The 22,655-nt window shown below is 36.7% G+C and overlaps 1 protein-coding gene across 4 annotated transcripts in view; it reads right to left on the reverse strand.

Annotated features, from left to right (window-relative positions):
- Positions 1-22,655, reverse strand: part of TRAPPC8 (trafficking protein particle complex subunit 8) — a 52,797-nt gene that overhangs the window by 22,501 nt on the left and 7,641 nt on the right. For 2 of the 4 annotated variants that reach the window (XM_059859849.1, XM_059859841.1), the window contains exons 3-18: positions 21,748-21,831; positions 18,939-19,028; positions 17,416-17,590; positions 16,871-17,024; positions 15,652-15,733; positions 13,972-14,219; positions 12,305-12,420; positions 10,891-11,041; positions 9,469-9,569; positions 7,884-7,989; positions 6,225-6,356; positions 3,974-4,198; positions 2,863-2,971; positions 1,931-2,125; positions 1,612-1,742; positions 450-524 (exon numbers count right to left, since the gene is read on the reverse strand). In XM_059859849.1, coding sequence (XP_059715832.1) covers positions 450-524; positions 1,612-1,742; positions 1,931-2,125; positions 2,863-2,971; positions 3,974-4,198; positions 6,225-6,356; positions 7,884-7,989; positions 9,469-9,569; positions 10,891-11,041; positions 12,305-12,420; positions 13,972-14,219; positions 15,652-15,733; positions 16,871-17,024; positions 17,416-17,590; positions 18,939-19,028; positions 21,748-21,831 — 2,174 coding nt within the window. The remainder of the gene's footprint in view (positions 1-449; positions 525-1,611; positions 1,743-1,930; positions 2,126-2,862; positions 2,972-3,973; positions 4,199-6,224; positions 6,357-7,883; positions 7,990-9,468; positions 9,570-10,890; positions 11,042-12,304; positions 12,421-13,971; positions 14,220-15,651; positions 15,734-16,870; positions 17,025-17,415; positions 17,591-18,938; positions 19,029-21,747; positions 21,832-22,655) is intronic. The other 2 variants (XM_059859866.1, XM_059859857.1) reach the window with 1 other exon arrangement.

Below are 22,655 nucleotides of genomic sequence, written 5' to 3' on the forward strand. Positions count from 1 at the left end.
GTGATTAACAGGGGCAGAATCACAGAATGGCTGAAGCTGGAATGGACTTCTGGAGGTCATGGTGCCCAACTTCCCTGCTCAAGCAGGGCCATCTAGAGCCAGCTGCCAAAGACCACATCCAATGGGCCCTGAACATCTCCAAAGATGGATACTCCATAATCTCTCTGGGCTGCCTGGGCCAAGTGCTCAAGCACCATCACATTTACAAAATAAGTAAGTGTTATAAATGAAGTTATAAACATTTCCTGATGATCAGGAGGAGCCTCTTGTGCCCACTGTCTCTGATCCTGTCACCTTTATACAAGGTGATAAGATACATGAGGTACTGGAATTTCTGATTCAGTCATGTGTTCTGTCAGTTTAATGTTAAGTTCAGATCATAACAAGTCTGAAATGCACACTAAAGTTCAATGCTGAAAAGACTTTTTAAAACAAAGTACAGTACTTACCACTTTTGTCTCCTCACTATTAATTAAAAATTCTGCTATTGCTTCAGTTCCAACCATATCTTCATCACACGTACCCTGAAAAGAAGAAACAGTTCTTTAGATACTATTACTCCTAGGCAGAAAAAGTGCCATAAATAATATTTCCAACACCCTTCCTAAAGTGCTCAAGGGAAAAAAAAAAAAATCACACAAATTTCCAAACACTTTGGAAAAGCAAGTGCTGCATGCTCAGCTTCTCAGCCTTTACAAATTAAAAAAGCGGCTTGAGAGCTCAGTAAACATTTATTTAGGAGAAATTTAAGATTTAGCACTATGAATTGGAACCATTCCCAGTCTGTTTCACAGATATTCACAGAAGTATTTATCACACCATTAAAGTAGCAGTTCAGATCAGAACAGAAGGGAAAGTGTATGGTAAGCCTTGAGACTTAAACTGTGTAGAACCATGTTTATAACTCCGGTAAATACTTACAGAACCTTTAGAGAACACTGTGCTCCCAAAGTTTCGGCCAGGAAAACAAATTATTTAGGAATTTACTGTACTATTCAGTATTAGAATATATCAAAACCTTTAAAACCTGGATATGACAACAGTCCATCAGAGCTTTTTGGCAGCATTAGCTGAAGTATTAAGTCAATCAGTAGCACAACAGCTCACCTGAAGTATTCAAAATATTAATTTTTAATACAATAAGTTTTCATTTCTCCTCTAATAAAGATACTAAGATGTTTCTATGTTATATGAGCACAGTTTTTCAGAACACACATTTCACTGTGTACAGTAGCTCAAATAGAAAAAAGGTATTTGAAAATCTACCGACACTCATATTTGCAAGTCAAGGCTAGTGTGACTCAAAATAGATGTGGTACATATATAGTGAAATCTTGGAAGTATTTTGTTTTGCATTCAGCTTTACAATACACATTAGAATTTTTTGCTAACTTGGCTGCTTTGTGCCCTACAGATCTAGGAAAATCTTGATAATATAAAAATTATTTCAGTTGCTACTATTCTTCTTGCCTTTTTTTTTTTTAGTTTACACTTAAACCTTTATGTTTAATGTTTATGCTTTAACATTTTCATATTACAGAATTCTGAATACTCAATATATACTCCATACCTGCAGCTGTTTGGGTTGGAAAAGGATGAAGCTTTCTTTACCTGCTCTTTTGTTTCTCCATCCTGCTTCGCACTGAAGTCTTTAGGTTGAAACTTCCACAGCAATGAAAGGTCAGTCAAAAGAAGCGGAACTTTCAGAGGGTTTCGGAAGGACACTTCTACAGTTATTGGTTCTATCAAAAAAGTGCAAGAAAATAATGACAACGGGCTTTCCCCATAACAATATGAAGGCTATCTCAGAGTATTCACATACAAACAACTTGCACAAGAACGTTGGCTCAAATCTCTAATACGACAGGAAATAGCAATACAAATTTATCTAACCCAGTTTATTTCTGAAGTACAATAATCTTAACTTTACCTTCTATCACAGCAAGAGGAAATTTGGAGTTATCTGAGTAGCGATTTAAACAGAACTGCGTTGGTTGAAAGTTTGATGGTATTGTTCCTTTATTTATCACAGACACAACCTGCTCCTCGAGCTCCTTCCACTGTTGGGATGATTCTGAGTCATATTCCTGATCCAGGCTTACGTGCGTAGCTGCCTGCTTCTCGCCTGCAGAGAGAAAGGCAGTCTTAAAGGTGAGAACAGCGATGTGCAACAGCTGCATCAGAGGGCAGCACTGGCAGTTTGGTAACTATTCTTAAAATATTTAAGTTCTAGGTCACTATAATTCTTATACTACAATTGATTTTTAAAAGTGAGTTGCAGGGCATTTTGAAATGCAGACATGGAAGACAACGCTGAGATTAATTTGCATATAGTTCAATTTGGATACCACAACATTCCAAGATTTTTAGCATGCTACGGAGTATACCCAGGCTACAGATCATTTTTACTTTATAACTGACTACAACGCCACAGTACAGCCTTGGATTATATAAGAATTTCCACTCAGCTTTCTTTACACTCAGGAATCAGAGTGTTTCAAATATTTCATCCTAGAGGAAGTTAACTGTAAAGCTAATTTGTACCATCGCCACTAGAGTCCAGTATTTGCTACAGTCATAATAATCCCTTTCATGAAGTTCATTACAGATTTGCATTGAAGCTTCCCAGGTGTGAAAAACAGTGACAACCTGCACAACCACAAACACAGACTTCATAACTACAAAGAAACTCTGAAAACATCCAGCCAGTAGATATTAAGCTTTTCTTTCAAAATATTTTTAAGTTACCCAGTTACTTTAGTTTTACATAATGACAGACTTCTTTTAAATGGCACCAACTCCTGCACGTATTTTGGTTCCTTAAAAAAGGGACTTGAAACTGTTTACTTAATATTTTCTAACCTTCTGCTGGTCGTCGATCGTGGCCAAAGAAAACACGAGTTGCTGAGCTGTTAATATACGGTAAAGGAAGCTGTGGTAAGGGACCATCAGGTGACAGCTGGGTTGCATTCTGGAGCAAAGGAACAAGAAAAGAGTGTCATGTACATTACCAATGGTTGAATGAAAAGGAAGCCAAGTTAAAAACACTCAGTGTTTGAACAGCGAGTACTTTTAAGATGGAATAAATAATTTCAATTAACTGTTTGACATAGCTTTTTTTTTTTCTATAATAGGTATTTCAAGTTTGTGAAATCCTTATGGGAAAAGGACAATAACTATTTTAACCCTGAAATCTAATCACTACCGTGGTTGCATTGCTGTTATGAGCTTTATTTGATGCAAAGCTTGACTCTCTAACTCAGATTTTGATAACCTATATTCACTATCCCACCACCATTAAACAAGACTCTCACCAAGCTGAGCTGTGGATTCAACTACCAGCCCTTGAGTAAGGTCTGCCATAACTTAAACACCACAGAAATTCTGTTCATAACCTTTAAAAGACAGTAGCTACATGGCTGCATAGTGTGTGGCAATTATCAGCACTAAACACCCCATGATGTATAATGGTATACTGCAATCCAGAATCACCATGAACTTAAACACAACTCAATGAGTCACTTGACCCATCAAATTCTATCCTTATTAAAGAATGAAACTCACTATATGGATGATGACAGAGCCACCTTGTCTTTATTAAACATGTATTATCAAAAGCCCTCAAAATCATTATAAATTGATCAAAACAGAACAGATCCATTTCCTCTAAAAAACTATGAAAGTTATCACAACTACAATACAGCTATGACTCTCAAAAAGAAGACTTTATTGTAATAAAAACACATACATTACTGTGATAATAACCCATACTTATACCCATCTGTGAAAGTACTAGACACATGAAATGCGGCATGTGCGCATTTTAAGTCTGAAGTAAAAAATGGACCACAAAAGAAAAAATTAACAACTCTGGAACAAAGATAAAACAGAAAATAATTTAATGATTTAATAGCAAATTGCTGGCAATAAAATTACTTATTATTCAAGAAACAGAGACAAGGAAATCATTTACCTTATAGACATAAAGATATTCTCTTAAAAAAGCTCCTTGCTGAGCTGGAGGTTGTTTACTGTCATTGATCAAAATATGCCTGAAGGCAGACACAGCATTGTCCAGCTGACGAAGTGTAAAGGACTGACGACCAATGGTGAAGTTAATGTGGTCTTCTGCAAGAGACCAGCCCTTCCCTTTGTAAACCTGCATGGCTTGACAGTAGCAACGTAAGGCATGTTTCTTCTGCAAGAAAAAAGGTAATTTGTCAAATTATCCTGTTATCCACTGACTGCAATTATAACATTATGAAGACTGAACAGTAAATCAGCAAAGTATTTTTTACCACATCCCTGCCACTAAGCGAAGTTTAATGTTTCAGAACTGTGCCTCACAGAATCTGGTCAATACTAATCTAAGCACAGAAGAGCTTGTTCCTACAGTACAGAGCCTGGCCTCCAGATTAAGTTCACATTTTCAAAGACCATAGTAACAGGCAGTAAGTTAGAAAAGCAAATAAGAAAAGATTACTTTTAAGAGAGTGTTCAAAGTTCCTTTAGGACTGACCGCTAAAGTCTGCAGAACTCTACTGCCAAGCCTCAGGACATAAGCTACATTTAATACATTTCATTCCACCCAGACTGAACTTTCAGTGTGATAGTTTCAGCCAACTGTTGTTTAGTATACGTATCTGGGACAAAAATCCATGCCAAGAAAACCAACAAAACACAGCACTACGTACAAGAAAAATAACCAATCATCATATCAGCCACTGGGAGATAGATGGCCTGACCCCAGTCAGCTACATAGTTCCTTTCCTGCACCTACCTCAGGACCCAGACACTCAATCCCAAGTCTAGGTATTGAACAGCTGTATAGACATTCACTGTACAGCTCAGTCTCAGCTTCTAAAAAATGGCAACAGGATTCCCTTACTTACAGCACTAATGGGGAAAACATCTAATATACATTCACAGTGGTATGGTGATGACAGCAGAGTACAAGCAGTAAATCCTTAACATCAGCACGTACTAGTGACACTTTAAAATATGGTATTATGGTCTGCAGCTAAACAGCCTGGCTGATTTCTCTTGAGTACCATTTCATATTTTCGTACCTCTAAGAAAAAAAAATAAAATGGAACAAAACAAAATGAAACAAAACAAAATGAAACAAAACAAAATGAAACAAAACAAAACAGCACAGCTAGATTTCCTGTAACACTGAAAAAGTACTTCTTGGAAACCAGAAGCCCTACAAGTATTAGATACAAACAATAAAGAGCCATTACACAAAGACAAAATTTACAAAATGCATTCACTTTTCCAGACAAAGGAACAGGACATAAAAGAATGAAAATATGAAAAACTGATCAATAGCTTCCTGTCATTACTGTTCTGTCATAACAACAGACAGGATAACTATTGCATGAAGAAAACCAAGGAGGAGGTGAAGTACTCCTACTATTCTTCACATCACAGAAGCCAACAATGGAAAAATACTTTTTCTAGTCCTTACCAGGACACTGAGACTGAGATTGGGTAGGGTGGAAGAAAAACCCCAGCCAAGACCACAGGGCTTTGTTCAAAACAGAATTTTGACATCTTGGTTCTCCTGTATTGTCTTGCAATAACAACCCCAAGCAGGAAATAAGCACAAGCTATCTTTACAGAATGTATCCCACAACTAATGCAGAAACTAAGCACAAAAGTTTCATCCAAAAAAGTTTATCTACCACTGTTAGAGCTGCAAAGGAATGTGAATGGGAGTAAAAGCAATCTTATCTCTATTGCTTTAACTGCCACTTAAGTCTAACAGCCACAGAGATGCTTTGGTTTGTTGTACAGTAACTGTTCAGGCACCTGCACCTTGAATAAAGAACATGTATTCAAGTCACCAGGAAAAAGAAATAACTATATTTTGCTATTATTCTAATAAGCTGAGTTTAACAAATAATCATCTCTCGCAATTCTATCTTATCTCAAGACTAAAAATATTCCTTTGCCCAAAAAAGCAAATTACTGTGTGTAAAATGAGACTCAGAAATGAAAACACACATCACTTAAGTTTCAAGTCAGTGATCTTCAACATTCCTTCAAAATCAGATGTAAAATGCTAGGGTGATCAATCCAGAAATCATTTTCAAAAGATTACAGAATACTGCAGACTAACAGAGAAGTATCAGAAGCCAAGCATCTTTTTCCAGACTAATGACAAACTTACGAAGTATCCAATACCAGGCATATTTTCCATGTGGAAATATAATACTTACCTGGCCTGCTTTACTAAATCTGTGGCCAGCCAATATCATATGAAATGCAAACTTTCTAACCATGGGACTTTTCATGTTTATAAAACAATGGGCTGCCTGCTCCAACAGGAGTGCACTGCGAAGATCTGAATCCTGTTTAAAAGGAAAAAAGAATTAGGCTGAGTTGAATAAAACCATGAAGGTAACAGTGGCCTTGTTTTAATGCTAAGAGGGATACTAAGTTGTAAGAGTTCTGTGAAGCTGAAGATTCTTTTATATGCAAACATTCTATACCTATGCAAGCACATAAAATAAGACTAAAAGAATTTTTCAATAGTCTTCAATACCATCATGTTCTTATTTGTTCTAGTGAAGCATATATGAACCTGTTTCAGTATGAGTAACAAAATAAGTATTTTCTGCTTTTTCAGTTACTCAGGCTACAGTTTCAAACATTTACCATTATCTCTGAAACACTTTCCCATCTTTTCCCCTCCCCCTGTAGATATTAAGACTAGAACCAAAAAACAAGACTTCTACCAGGATGACTGAACAATACAGGGAGCGATGAAACTCGGTGAATTTTTGTCACATGAACCTTTCAAACCTATTGCTTTCTTAATGTACAATTTCTTACTATTATATCCTTCTCTTCTGCCAAGACACAGCTATATTACGTTAACCAACTGGAGCAGAATCTACTTGATTTTACCACAGCTGAACTCCAAGCTATCAGTGATGCTCACGTATCTTGACTACAAATATACTCTGGGACACCAATATAGTATCCTGTGAAGATTTTCCCTGCAACTACCAAAATGCTCCACAGGCATACTATGTGCAATTTTAAGCTGCAAAAGGACCGTGCAGAGCTAATAGGATTTAAATTCCTTGCTTAAATATCTTAGTCTGTTCTTGTAAACACTGGTAGCAAGCTTAAGTTGAAATAAAAAATGAAGCTGTGGAGACACTTGAGAAAGAAAATTACAGAACTAAACAGATTTATTCAGTGCTTAAGCAGTCCAAGGAAGGTCTCAGAAGCATCACATTTGGTGCAGCTGGCCATGAAATCTGAACTACCAGTTAAACCTCCCTCCAAGCTTTAAAGGAGATGCTACACTATTACTGGAATTACATTTTTCTTCACTCCTTTTAAAGCAATACAATTCCTGGGTTAGAAGCTAATCCATGCTTAATTTCCACCAATTAATATCACAGAAGTGTAGGGTTTCACTTACACAGCAAGGTTCTAATGATTCATACCAGCGGAGCTACAGTAATCTCTTAGTTGCTTAAACTATAGAGAACTTCTGATTATATATGGGATAGCGTCCATTATGGCTCTAGCAAGCCATGCTAATACTTTTAACACATGAGTTGGTAAGCTACAACATCCAAGAGCTAAGCAGATGTCAAAGAAAATTAGTTACAAAGCCAAAGATAACATATTTAGCATAGTTAAGGAAGTCAAGCAAGTCATTTGACTAGAAAAAAAGTAACTGTACTAGTTCCTTCACTTACAGTGTACACAGTTTTCTTCACTTCATGCTCTATACCTGTTCATTTGCTACCTTTGGCTAGAAAATATTGTAGCACAAGAATCAGAAGGTAACCTAGAAGTGTTTGGGTAAGAAAACAAATAGTGAGAGGGCAGAAACAGAAAAAGCTACTAAGTTTTACCTCACTGGTCAAACGAATCAGAAGAGCAGCTGCCTCTGAATATTTGCTTTGACTTTTTAAGATTTCAGCACTAAGCAGTACACAGCGTTCAGCCAGAACCATGTTCCTAAAGTAAAAACATGCATGTATTAATATTTATCAAAATAAACCTCAGAGAACTTTTTCTCTCAAATCTTACTAATTTTCTACAGATGGCATCAGACTGAGGTTCTGTTGCTTATTCTTCTTAAAGCAAAATATATGAAAGTTCACTCCCCACAAATCAACCACATACAGATTGACACGTTAAGTGTCCAATCCTACTATAACAGGAGCTTTATGAAAGTCAAAGCTGGAGAGCATTTTTTAGAATGGTATTGTATTTGTAAGAGTACCAAATAAAATGATCTGATAAACAAAAAGTCCAACAGCTAGAAGCAGGTTGTACTGGCAAGTTCTACTCATGTACCAGGTGCCCACCAAGCTGCTCTGTCACACTCCCTGCTCAGCAACATAGGGGAAGAAGATCAAAAGACTAAAAACCTCATGTGCTGAGAAAGGGACAATGAGACTCACTCAATGACAATGACACCATTTAGTCATGGGCAAAACAGACTTGTTTTGAGGAAGATTAAATTAATTTATTGGCAATTAATACCTGAATAGCACAGTGATAAATAAAAACAGAAATAAAACACGTTCTCCTGACAAATCCTCCTTCCCAGGCTCAAGTTCACTCCACATTCTTCCACCTCCTCCTCCCCACAAACAAGGCAGGGGAACAGGGAAAAGGAGCTGTGGTCTCTTAATATTAACTTATAGCATTTCTCCTCTGCTGTTTCTTCCTCCAAATCCTCCTCCCTGTTTCAGGGTGGGGTCCCTCCCACAGATGCAGTTCTTCAAAAACTGCTCTAGCGGTCCTTCAGGAACTGTTTCAGTGTGGTTTTCCCCACTGGTCACAGCTCCTGACACCACCTGCTGTGGCACAGGCCCTGTACAGACTACAGCCACCTTCAAGGTACATCCACCTGCTATGGCATTGGGACAGGCCACAGGGTAGATCCCTCCTTGTCCATGCACCTCCATGGGCTGCAATGGAAAATCTGTTTCAGCATGGTCTTCACGACAGGCTGCAGGGAAGTCCCGCCTTCTCCTGACCTTGGTATCAGCAGGGCTGTTTCTCTCATTTTCTCACTCCTTTCTAACAGCTGCTGTACAGCTATTTTTACCCTTTCTTAAATGTTATCACAGAGGTAACAGCAGCACTGCCAGCTTGGGCAGCAGCAGGTTCATTTTGGAGATGAGTGAAAACTGATTCTACCACAGGGAGCTCCTGCTGTCTTCACACAGAAACCTTGCTTGCAGCCACCCCACTACCTAAAAATCTACCATGTGAATTCAATACACAAGTTCAATAAGCACTGTGTTAAGAAGAGCCCAGATCTCCTTTCATGCTATACTAGATATGTTTGTTTATCTTACTCCTTTAAATGTTACTATCATTCTGTGATCATCTAGCACTATTACTGTGCAGGGCAAGAAAGTTAAGCCACCAGCTCTTTCAACTTTCACCATACAAAGATCATTACAAAAGTAAACAACATACTTGCAGATATCTCGATAGGTCTGAATTGCTGTCTCCATGTAATGAGCAGGATATGGCCTAGGAGCTCCAGGCTGAAGAAAAGCTGATACCGCTGCCATTTCCTACAAGAGAAATTCAGTAGAGTCAATGTAGGTTTTTCAACAAATCATAAACCTCAAAATACTGAGGAACATGCTTCAATAGCTGTTGCATTCAAGATATTCATCTAATCAGTTACTGGCATATAAAAGTATCCAATACACTGTAACTGTAATACAACAGCCTATTTATGGCTCTGCTTATAATTAGCCAGAGAGTTACCCAGAGAAGTGTTTGTAGTTGACAGTACCCCCATCATTGTGCAGAAGCACTGATTCAGTGCAGTTTTACAAATCCAAAAGAACTTCCTATTATCAGGATGATTATTCCTGCAAAGTAGCACTACCATGTATTTTAAGATGAGGTCTGTCTTTTGAGTTTTGCTTAAATGAAATTACATTATCAGCTTCCAAGGAAACTCTAGTAAACGTGCAGTCTGAAATTTTACTTATTTTCTCATGTATTGAAAATATTATAACAAAGATTTTCTGCACAAAGTAAACATTAAGACTAGTAAATTGCAACAAATTTGTCATTAAGACTTCTTCCACCCATTTGGAAATTAAGATTTCCTAATATTATTCTGCTTATTCAGATTATCTAAATGCAGAGCAACTTTCTGAACTGTAAAAACTGTTGAAGGAAAAGTTTTAATCAAGATGCAAAGGTGTACAACAAGGCTTCCATACCTCCATGAAGCAGAGTTTCGAATCTTAGCAAGTTAATCAGACTAAAGTTTACAATATGTATCTTCTAAAAATTGATAAAATTACTCATTTTCCCCCAGTACTCTCATTTATCTTGTGGAAAATTACTTTCATCATAAGCACCTTCATTCTTAGGAGGAAATTATGAATGAGTATGTGTTTAGAGTGAAATTCAGTAGTGACATATTCAAAGTATAGCCTTCAAGTTTTAAGCCACCAGAAAATACGTACAATACCATATTTATAGTGACAGAGACTTGAATTTCTGGCAAATAACTATTTTGCCTAAGTCTAAAAGAGATACTATAAAGCTATTGTACATCTGGCTTTGAGTTATCAGTTTAAGGATCAATTTTTCTGGAGGTTGCATTCTAGGTTTTCTCCTTTCCACATTTTAAGAATTAACTCTCCAGTTTTGATTCATATAAAAACTGGAGAGTTAATTTATTCCCTTCATATAACAGCAGAAAACAGATTTTACAACACCTTCGAGCTTCCTAAAGATAGGCAGTAGATTTGGGGAGACCCTTACAAATCTGGAGGTGGAAGAGAGAGACTGCATTTTGTTACCTTCAGACAAATATTAGAGATTATTAGAAAAAGTTCACAGAATGTTCATGTTATGTGAAGTACCAACCAGTGCTCCAGCTGCGTAAAGCATTGCCTGATCATTTAAGAAGTCCTTCTTTGCTGTATGGTAACAGCTATATGCAAGTTCATAGTGTTGCACCAAAAAGCACAAGTCTGCCATCTTCCGGATTTGAAGCTCTGGCGCTTCTGGTGGATACCTATAAACACAAATATTTAAATTCAAAGTCATCCTCTCTCAGCCTTGCCCCAAAACAGCCAAGAAAAGTGAATCTGCTTCCTTGATGCCACACATAAGTTGGTTTCACATCCTACTTTCTGACTAGCAAGATTGATTGTTCCAGTAACATTGAAAGCACACACTCCTCTTAGCCAAGAAATATTGAATGGAGTTCATAAATACCACTGAAACTGCTCAGTCAGATTAACTATTTGAGCTAATAAGAACTGTATGAGAAGGGGAAAAAATAAGACTTTGACTGTTCACTTGGCTTCAAGTTGTTATTTCTCCACATTCCTCTTGAAGTAAGTCCACTAAAAACTATGCTTTATGCCAAAATACTGCAAGTTCCTGTCCTCTGCAAGCATCAATCTAATTTTTGGTTAATCCAATATATATGATTCACTTCAGTGATAATCAAATACATTTTCACAAACATTTGCATGTCAAATGCTGTAGAAGTGAACTACGCTTACAAGTTCAAAACAGAAGGCTGGAATTAGCAACATTTTGATTACTAATCCAAACACATGCAACACAGACATTTGAAGCCGTATGCGCATGTCAAGGACATTAACCTTGACTAGACAATGACAAAAATTATTTAGATTTCTGTGGTAAAGACAGTTGGAGAGTGTTTTTCAAGATTATACATCCTAATTCACAGAGGGATTTACAAAATAATACAGAATTAGTATCTTGGTAACACTTATAACCGGGTTTTAGTGTATACTAAGACAAAGGTGAACTAAGAAGGAAATTCCCTTTAGTTTAGCTCTTGAACACATTGTAAAAGCAATATATTCAATACTCTGCTGGAACAAACTGCATCATTTTGCAAAAGCAAAAACACCTATACATGGGGTTTGGCTGTAATGACAGGTGGAAAAGCTTGTACAAATGCTTAAAAAAATCCCTCATGACAAACCACAGCTTCTTTTTATGACTATTACTCTTAAAATCATGTGTTCATATTAACTTAGAAAGCTTCCTTGTAAATAGAGCAGGCAGATGACTCTGCAAACAGTCTATTTTATCCCCTTCTTCTTTAAGTTCTGCTACTCCTTTATTGTACATATTTAGGCACAGTACTTTTCATGGTTTTCTAACTGAATTCATTCACAGCATTGCTGGTTTAGTTCACTTTGCAGAGCACCATCAAACAAACACATGCTTTCCCTCCCGCCCCTAAAAAGGCTACATTTGCACTTTAGAACTACAAATAAGGACTGAGATTACTTACAGCAAACCAGAAGTATTCTTGAGCTCATTTATACTTTTCTCTGGAACCTTGCTGCCACTAAACCATTTTTTAGTAGCAGAGAACAGTGATCGGCTCAAGCCTTTCCTGGATATTAACTGGAGGAAGACATTGAATTAGAGCATTATATTGCAAGAGAGGTAAGTTAAACTAATATAAAAAGCCAAGCTTCATTATGGCTTTGTAAATTGATTTTTCTTCCATTAAACAGAAATAAATAAAAGAAGTAAAATGACTAAGAACACTCTTTCTTAGAATTAATCTGACACTGAGACAGAAGTCCTTATATTTATTTTTATATATTCATAGTTCATATGTTTATTTTATCTCAGTTGAGGTTTTTTCATTCTTTCTGTAAAACTGACATCTTAAGAACTTGAACATTTGCTACATCTGTTTGAAAACTAAATTCTAAATAATTAGAATATCTAATTTTGGGTAGTACTCCAACCTAAAATCTAGACTAAGTGCATACTACAAGAAAGAACCTTCTCTCTCATCCACGTAAAGCATTATCACACCACAAACGTCAATCTCAAACGTCAAAGGTATGAGGCAAGCAACATTACACAACTTCATTCTTTTAGATAATTTCCACTCAGAAGGAAACTTCTGCAGGGAATTACCACTCCTGTCCTGTAAGGCAATCTATAATCACTCTATAAATTTTAAAAAGCAGAACATCTCTCTTCTCTTACAAGGACTAGGAATATATCACTGCATTCCTGTTTGCTATGCATTATGTAACCACTTCTTTTTAATGCTTCTCCATAAAACTTACTAAATGTAAACATGGTCAGCATGTACCAACTCCCAAAAGTCAATTCAGGGAGTGAGCATTCCTAACAGGACATGACCCTTCATATGAAAAGCCCTCATAATTAAAACTAGACAATCCAATCAAAATAAAATCAGAGCTCAGACAACAGAGTGATATTTGGGTCCAAAACTTAATGTAAATACAGTAATTTGATTGTACTAATGTAAGTCAATCCATCTCTTCAGCTGCTTAAGCCCATGTAAGAGTGAAACACTTGTAAAATAAAGGACTTCACCGTCATGGAAATAACTTTAATGCATGACCTTGACTGAACATGGACATGATATTAATCCCACTTCCAAAATTGCTAGTTTGAGAGAAGCACATTCAGCTGCAAAAAATGCTGAAATCAACAGAATTACACAATTCAGGGTGTCCCTGCATTTCTTCCGTGTCAAGTAGCAACTGAGGGGGACAGCTTTTTTTGCAGATGACTATTGATTAAATAAATTTCTTAAATTTAGTTGTGTATTCTGATGTTGAAACACAAAGTCTACTTTGTTCCCCATGCCAGATTCATCCAAAAGCACAGAATATCAAGATACAACAGATTTCCCTGGAAACAAGTCACACAGGTTTTCACCAAGAAGTCACCTTGCACTGGAGCTGTTGATACAAATTAGTTCTTGTTTTTTTAAAAGACAAATTGAGTAATAATGAGAAAACTTCAGTTATTTCTCTTAAATCTACTAACAGGTTTCAAGAAGACTGTTGAATCCTTAGATGAAGAAGGAAGTAATACTGTCAAAACAGATTTCTGGGTAACTGGATTTATACCCTAAGCATTTCTCCTTATAATAGCACAAAGTGGTTTTAAGGGTAGACTGACCTGATCATTGAGCTGTCGAATTGTTTTCTCTATGTGTGGCAGAAGTCCCCGAAATGTGAATTCCTGTATGAACTGCCTAATTCGATCGTGATCTGTGAGAGCTAAACAAGCACCATGAGGTGTCCCAGAATTTGACTTCTTTGAGTCTTGAAGTGATGTTGAAGCCTTCATGTAATCAGTGCTATCCAAACTGCCACTGGGATGATCGAGTTGAAGGGGGTGAGTCTTAAAGTTATTTGACAAGCTGTCTGTTGAAAAATTGAAATAAAAGCTCCAGTAAGTATAAAGCTACTTAAATATTTTGGGTTTTAAAGGTCATTTTTACTAATCTACTTCCAAGCTTCCCTTACTCAGAACTCTGTAAAGCAAAGCAATTCACCAACTGTTCTGCACTACAGATCAATGTTGAGCAGGCAGCAGCTGAGTATTGCATCATTCCTGCAATTCTCATCAAGTTCAGGCAATCTCAAGAATTTCAACTATGACTAAATATGTATGGTTTTGGTTCTCAACTACAGTGCAAAAAAATCTTCCCATATGCTGAGTAATATTAACAACTTTGAAGGAAAACTATGGAAACATTAAAATCAAAATAAAGCATTCATCAAAGTTGGGATTGCAGCAATTACTACAATGGCTTCACTGGGTTTGTTCTCTTTTTTTCTGCTTATGTTTTAAGGTTTAAAAAAAAAAAAAAAACAAAACCAACAAAACCAACAAAACAAACCTAATTTTCCATGTTGTTCCAAGCAATCATGATCTAAAACAATTTCCTCCAAAGTCCTCTTTGTTCAATGAGAAGGGCTGCTGACCACTATTGCATTTAGCTCTTTGAAATAGACTGAGATGCTGCTTCGCTCTAAGACTTAAGCAGTTCTCTTATTTATAAGAAAATCAGCTTGCTCTATCTGGCACCAAGAAAAGCTGAGCTGTGAAAGCAAATCCTCAATGGATATTACTCATGAAATCTAATCCTGAGTTTGTAAAGTTCAGTTGGTAGCTCCCAGACTACACCTGGGGTGCAAGGCCTTCAAAGATGGCAAATGTAGGGTCTCCTACAAGCCTTTCAGGTGAGATATGAAGGATCTAGGCCGAGGCAGGCCAGGCAATGAAGGGTACCTCACTTTTTCCCTATTTGGTGATGCCTCTCATCTGAATCCTACACAGCTATCTTAATTGTTTTTAAGGGTGCAGTAATTTGCACTCAATTTCATTTATTATCCTCTCCCATCCACAAACTGACTTCCAAAGCAAGTGCTTCCAAACAACTTACAAACTAAGCACTTCCCTAACATTTACAGATTTAATATCAAAACCAAGGACAAAAAAACCTCCAAATCCTCAGCTTCCAAGTTAGAGCAAAGCACACAATCCAAAACTTTCATTATTATGAAAATTGACCATTTAATCCTATGCTATTTTCACTAATTACCAGAGTTTGCAAACAATATGCTTAGACTTACAAAATATGAGCCCAATATATCATTAACCACCTCATTAAGGAGATGTTACCAATCCAGTAGGTCAGTACCACAGCATTTTTCTTTGAGGACACTTAGAGCATTTAAAAAAACATTACTCTGAGCTGCCTAACAGACCATCTAATTAAATACTGTCCAAGACAAAAGACAGTTGTGTAAATGCTATAAGATCAAGGTTTTCATAAAGTTACAAAAATACCTTTAATTTCGCTGTCTATGCCATCCGATATCAAGTGATCAGTATTCTTGTTTGAAACAACAGTATAATCTTCATAGGAATCCTGCCAGAAAAGAGGGGGGGAAATGTCAGAACTTTAAGACTACTCAACCACATACAGAAGTCATTAAACAGTAGTTGTCAACGTCAATAAGTTAACTGAATTACTACAGCAGCATATTTGCTTATATGTATTAACTTCTCTAAGTAGTATCTGAAGCTTTAAGAAACTGTCTTATTTTAAAGATGAAAGTTATATTCACCAAATGAAGCAAATACCCTCTAACTTGCTTAACTGGCTTCCCTGTCAACCAAACTAACTCCGACACTTGCACAGCAATGCCTACAGCAGCAAAAATATATTCCCTAAAGCAGTTCCTGAATAAGCTCACACACACAAAGATCTATATTGCACAGTTGACATGGGACAGAAAAAAAGAAAAATATCTGATTAGTTTATGGTGGACTCACTGGTCCTCTTAGCTTATAGAATATAGAATGCTTTGACTTTTCAGTAGCAGCTGATGCCGAGAACGGCTACCTATAACAGACAGCTACATTTGGTAAAGAAATATGATTCCAGAAACCTTTTAATCATAAGACTTATAACTGCAAGTCAGTCAAAAGCAAACTCAAAAAAGAGTATTTTTGGTTCTAAAGCCAAAAATACAGATATTTCTGGCAAACTCAAAACACACTATCCCTTGCAATCTTAGCAGATGACAGACCAGACTAGACCCACAAGAAGTTATCACAAAAACCACACATACTCCCATGTAACAACACACCCAGACTATTTAGTGAAGCACAGAAAACCCAGCAAAAAAAAAAAAAAAAAAGACTAAGGAAGACAAATAAAAATGAAGGTAGAAAGTTACTATGAACAGGACACTTCTGAGATTACTTCTTCTTAGAGCTCTTATTATTTCTTATTTATTGTCCACTATTTCTGTGCTCCTGTCATTTTATCTCAGACAGTCCAGAATTTCAGTGCTCCTTACTGTCAACTTAAGTAGCATAGAGGACTGCTCCTACTGAGGACTCATCTTATGCCCTCACAAAAAGCCACAGCTGTGTCAGAAGTGTCTGGACTGCCTACTCATTCTGTAGAAACACATACATAACACTAAGGTGAAACTTGATGCAACTAAAATGGACTTTCATAAGCACAGTAAAATCTGTTTTAAGAATACTGTAATACCTGGTTCTGGATAGTGTTTTTCTGAAGGTACTGACTCCAAGGATCTGGTATCTGTTCGTCTGCTCCTCTGTTAGACACCCGAGAATTTATTTTCAGCAAATAACAACCCTGAGTTCCATATCTCTGTTTCATCTCTTCATAAATGGAGTCAGCTCTGAAACAGCAAAACAACATTTATCCTGTCTTGATATCAAACTAGAGCATGTACAACCACAAACTATTTTAGACAATTATCCATAACGCTTAAAAGGAACACTCTCCTATTTTTAAAACAATTTTAAAGTTATGCTACAGTAAAACTGAAAATCTTTGAGTATTAGTACAGAAAGCTACCAAAGAAAGCACCTACCCCAAAAGCTGGGACTGATTAATTTCATTTTACATGAACACAAGAAGATCTAAAAGTAATAACTTTCAAATATCATCTTGATAATAGCATACTGACTAATGGATCCTGTTGCCTGTCTAGTCTCAACAGAATTTATCAACACAAACATTTTGGTCAAAGAGCTCATCTGTAAGCTCAATGAAGGCAGATGACCCACCTTTGTTCTTCTCCTGTGCTTACATCATGCAGTAGCACATAATATTTGAGCGTGTTTGGTATAAACCACTTGGGATATGAGTATTCACTACTGTGCTGAATCCGATGTTGTTCTTGGGACAGCTTCAGGAACTGCTCCACAGGGTCAGGTTCACTAGAAGAAACTACCAGCATACCTGAATTCATTAAGGACATATACCCAAAGAACAGAGGGACACCACTGATCATAGAATAAAACAGGAAGTATATAAAATAGAACAGATGAGTACAATACTTAGGCATGTAAAACATGCTGCCACAAAAGTATGTGCAATCAAAATTTGACCTTACTCTCAATAAAAAACAATCAGTTAAGTAATATCTGTAAAATGAGATGCAACAGGAGTTTTGCTCCAATTCTGACAGTGAATCTAAGTTTAAGTTGCTACACGATAGCCAATTTAAGATTTTAGATAGAGACCAGACGTTCACACAGCAGACATGTAGCTGAAATTCATCCCCACTGTATTTTAGCTTTCAACTTCCAAGGAGAGTTGGGCCTTTAAGTTATGACCTGAACAACAGTGACGACCGGCATTTATAAACACAGCAACACCACCTGGGTAAAATGCAGAAGTGTTCAGATTTTTACCTCAATGCAATTACACAATCATTAATAAGGAATATCCCACTCTGCTATATCTACTCACCAAATCCAAAGACATTACTTCATAGAAGCCAGAAAGCAAAGTTATAATTTAAATGTTATTGAAATTCAGAAGCCAGAATCAGTATTTTGCAAAGTTAATTCTGCACCGGTGTGGCCATTATAATACCTTTCCACTATACTGAAATTATAATGTTCAGTATAGAATTAGGAACAGTGTGCAATAAAACCTGCAGTATCATAATTACTGTAAAGCTTAACACCAGCTACATCATGAAACAGTGATTATTCTCAATTTCCCTGTAGACAAGCAAAGTGGGCCCAAGCTTTGGTTTAAAAAAAAAAAAAAATTAAAAAAAAAAAGTGAAAGCATTCGGGCATCATTCCAGTCTTTCCAACCTTATTTTTATGCAGTATAGCACAAAGTTCACCAAATTTCCAAAACACCATCTCCCCAACCTCCACCACTCCATCTGCTTACAAAAAGCTATTAAAAAACAGCAGATGCATCCCAAACACATTCCTCTGTTGTAGATAAGGGACATCCAAGAGATACTTAAAGAGCTACAGCAGAAAGTGTCTGAGGATGATGGAGTTTCATTTACAGGTGTTGTCTTTGAGCTCACTTTGGCACAAAAAGAGTGTGTGGAGAAGGGGGAAAAAACCCAATAGGAACACTACAAAAAAACTCAGGCCAAACAGTCACAAAGAAAACCTTGACACCTTTATGAAATCAGTCTGTGTAGTCAGACATAGTGGAAAAAATATATAGGCTTCAAATCATAATTGTGAAAGAGTTACTGCAAAATGTTCAGTGTCCCCTACATTACATTTTGTAACAATCTTCCCTGCAGCAGTCTGTAATATTCAAAGGATACATGCAACATAGTGGTTTAAGAATTCATGATCAGATGCAGGCATTGACTGAAGAAAGCATTCTCTGTAAGACTCAAACCAAGGAGTAGTAGCTGAAATACACAATAAAACAGGACTAATTAGACTATTCAGTGAAATTTGTTTACCCATTAATAAAAAGGAAGTATGAAAGACTACACCTGAAAGTGAAGCCTGCAAACTCTGACAAGGTTTGCATGGCAGGGGAAAGAAGGGGGAACAGTCCAAGGAGAAAGTATTTTAGATGCAACACAAGTAGGAGAAACAGTAACACTTGAATCAAATCCTGTGAAACTGAATAGCACCTTAAGCACCACATTCCTCACCACTGCAGGCTCACATGTACTGAGTCCTTGTTAAAACGACTGCTCTTTGCCATCCCTTTAAATACCCAAACACTTGGCAAAGAAAGAAATAAATTCTTCTAACAGTCACTGAATTTCTGGGTTAGGGATGTAAGAATTGACCAAGAAACAGAATTCATTTTTGAGTATGTAGAGGAGCTAAGGATTACCAAAACCCTATGCTGTCTGTTTTCTACAAATGTTGACTTGGATTGACAGCAGTCCCCTTCCCATGCCTTGCTAAAACAAACAGTTCAGCTGGCAAAGATCCAAGAAGATAAAACCTCAGATCCAAGTTGTGCCATTAATGCCTAATAATTTTAACCTGCCATTTTCAATGCCCTTCTACAATAGGAATTTCATTTTCCTAAGAGTAACAAATCAAAGGAAACCAAGGATGTCTGGAACATCAAAAAAATGTGAACCTAATGTTGTCTATTTCTTTCCACTCCAGCTATAGATCAAACAATGAACTATTATTTCTTCTTTTAAGCCTGTTCTATTATATCTTTATTCTCCAACTCCTTTCCTTTGAGTGGGAAACAGACTCCAGAGCAAAATCAATCCACTTTCAATAACCTGATTTCACACTGAAGTAACTGGAATCCAGTGTCATCTCACCTGCAAACTAGAAAACAGTAACTAGTAGAGAAAAACTTGTTAAGAAAATCTGATGGTATTTTCTTTATGTGACCCTTAAAAACCCACATTGCTAGACTTTAGTAAATAAAAATAAAATAAAGGTAAATAAAAATTTCTAATGCTTTGTAAAGCTCTCATGCACCCCCTCATAAAAACCAAGCCAAACGACAGCTTTCTTAAGCTAATTTTGGAAACAGGTTCACTTTTATGTTGGAATTATCTTGTATGGCACTCATTTAATGCATTTTGTTTAATCCTACATTGTCAAGCCATCTTAGATTGGCTTCAGACTCACAGAAGTCAGATACAGCCACACTTGAATTCAGTCTAGCAGTCAGCACATGTCAAAAAAAAAAAGCCTAATAGGAGACAAACATCCAGCTTTCGGTTACAGCCTTTTCAGAAACTGCTCTCTGAGCACTCATCTAGGATATAAAAAGCTCTTGGCTTTACTGAGTCCTACATGCAAACATGCCAACTATTTAAATTAAGGAAAACACAGCTTGTTATTATTAAAAGTAAGCCCTAAGAAAGTGACTCATACGCATTTTTCACAAGCCGTGCAGTAACTCTGATTCAAAGTAAACACTGTCAAACAACCTAAGGCAAAAAATTTTCACTTCTGTTTTACAGCTGAATCACATCAAAATAAAAAAAATCACGTGTTTTTTTAAATCTGACTGTTACAAACAGGGAAGTACTACATTGTTTTGTGGATTGCTTCCCCTGCCCTCTTTTTCCATTAGGCCTATTTAAAAAGCTTGGAAGCAGCCTCAAAGGAACTGGATTCCCTCTACACAGCAACACCAACCAGATTCACTTGAGCATTTCACAGGGCTGTAATCACTTATCATAGATACTTGATAAACACACACCATACTCAAAACAAAAGCTGTATTTGAAAAAAATTTCCCAACTCTAACACCTCATAACATGTTACAGCAGTGTAGACCAGCACTGTCATTCAGGTACCCAGATCTATACACCCTGCATTTTTCCAGTATGCTGGAACAGAACTGAAGTTTTGGCAAACTTGTTAACACGTTCAGAACTTATAAAGAAAAAAAAAAATATTGCTACATAACAGCTTAAGAATGGAAAGTCTACTTTGTGAAGTTTTGTACACTTTAGGCATTTAGCAGGATCTGAACAGATACTACTGAAAGGATAGCTATTATTAACCAAACGCATAAATTATATTAAGATATAAAAATGAAAAACAGCAAAACCTGGCTCTTACAGATCACAATGCAGAGCCTTGAGAGGTCAATAACCAATGTGGTTTGGTAGCAATAAGTCTCATAAACTACATAAAAATGTATTACAAAGCTTTTTCTTTTTTTAAGGATCATATTCCAGAAAGAATGTCAATATAACAGAGACATATGTGCTCTAATACAGTCAGCAGTTGAGCTTCAACTTAAAAAGTGTTACTACCCCTGAGAAAGACATTCCCCAGAGAAGCAGAAAGTACATTTGAAATACACCACAGTGACAGTTTACAGTTCCATAGGATCCAACAATCCAGTGTTTTTAACAGCATCAGGTAATTTACCACCGCCACCCTTATTGATTGTATGGAAAGACCAAATGATTTTGATTAACAAGAGTAGAAATGTGATTAAAGGAAAAATTAAAACAACCACCACCAACGATTTTTCAGTTAGGGGGAAAAAATGGAGGAACACACATCTACGTCTGGAAAAGTGCTGAACAGTTGTAGCAGATGGTAAGGAAAGGTGGATGGGGCACATGGAAAAGGAGTAAAGGGCAATTTGGCAAATCAGCACCAACCACAAAAAAATACCTGAATAAAACGTGGAATTGTTCAGTTCCATCAGTGTCTCTTTCCAATTACTGTACCAAGGAACACTAGCTTTAACTGAGCGATCTGATAGAAAAAACATGATATTATTATACTAAAAAGGGTCAGATGCAAACACACTCTCGGCTTTTACACTCTGGTAGCGTGAAGTAGAAAAAATCTACACCATGCAGGCCCATGAGGGGCATTGAGAATATTTGACTCCAGCTAACCCTAATCACGAATATTTCAAGCTTCTCAACATTTGACAGTGTACTTTAATGGAAATCAATATTAATTTCTAGTTCAGCCCCATTTTTGGCTCGAACAAAAATGGAAATTCTATCAAGTAGCAAAGATTTAAGTTGTATCTACTTTATTTCTATTTTATTAGATGGAAGATACTCTAAGGCACTAACTTGTGAGATTTCCAAGCCTATAGTACTAGTTAAACGTATCTGAATACATTAGCTGCTGAAAGTGGTGGACCCAAAATTCTCTTTCATGTCAAACATATTCCTCCAATGCCTCATTGCAGCTTTTATATCATGCAGCCCTGAACAAACACAGCCAGGGAACTGATCTAGTAGAAAAAAAGTCTAGCCTTCTCTCAAATAATTTAGTTCTTTAATGGGATCATTTTTCTTCACTTCCTACATGCACCAGTACATGGGAGAAGCAGGCATGGCTGAACATGAGCAACTTTTCAGCAACCAAATGAGTCTCCCAGAACTAGCTTATGGAACTGCAAGAATATTAAACAAAACTGTAACAAAGAAGGATTACAAATAATTAAATCAATACAACACAGCATTTCCAAAACTTTTATCAGAAAAAGAGCAGGATTATGACCCCAGTGCCAGAAACATCATAACTCAGCTTCTTAAACAGTGTTCATCTTTCTTCAAAAC

Source organism: Haemorhous mexicanus, chromosome 1 (genome assembly GCF_027477595.1).
Source record: "Haemorhous mexicanus isolate bHaeMex1 chromosome 1, bHaeMex1.pri, whole genome shotgun sequence".
In the NCBI taxonomy this organism is placed as follows: domain Eukaryota; kingdom Metazoa; phylum Chordata; class Aves; order Passeriformes; family Fringillidae; genus Haemorhous; species Haemorhous mexicanus.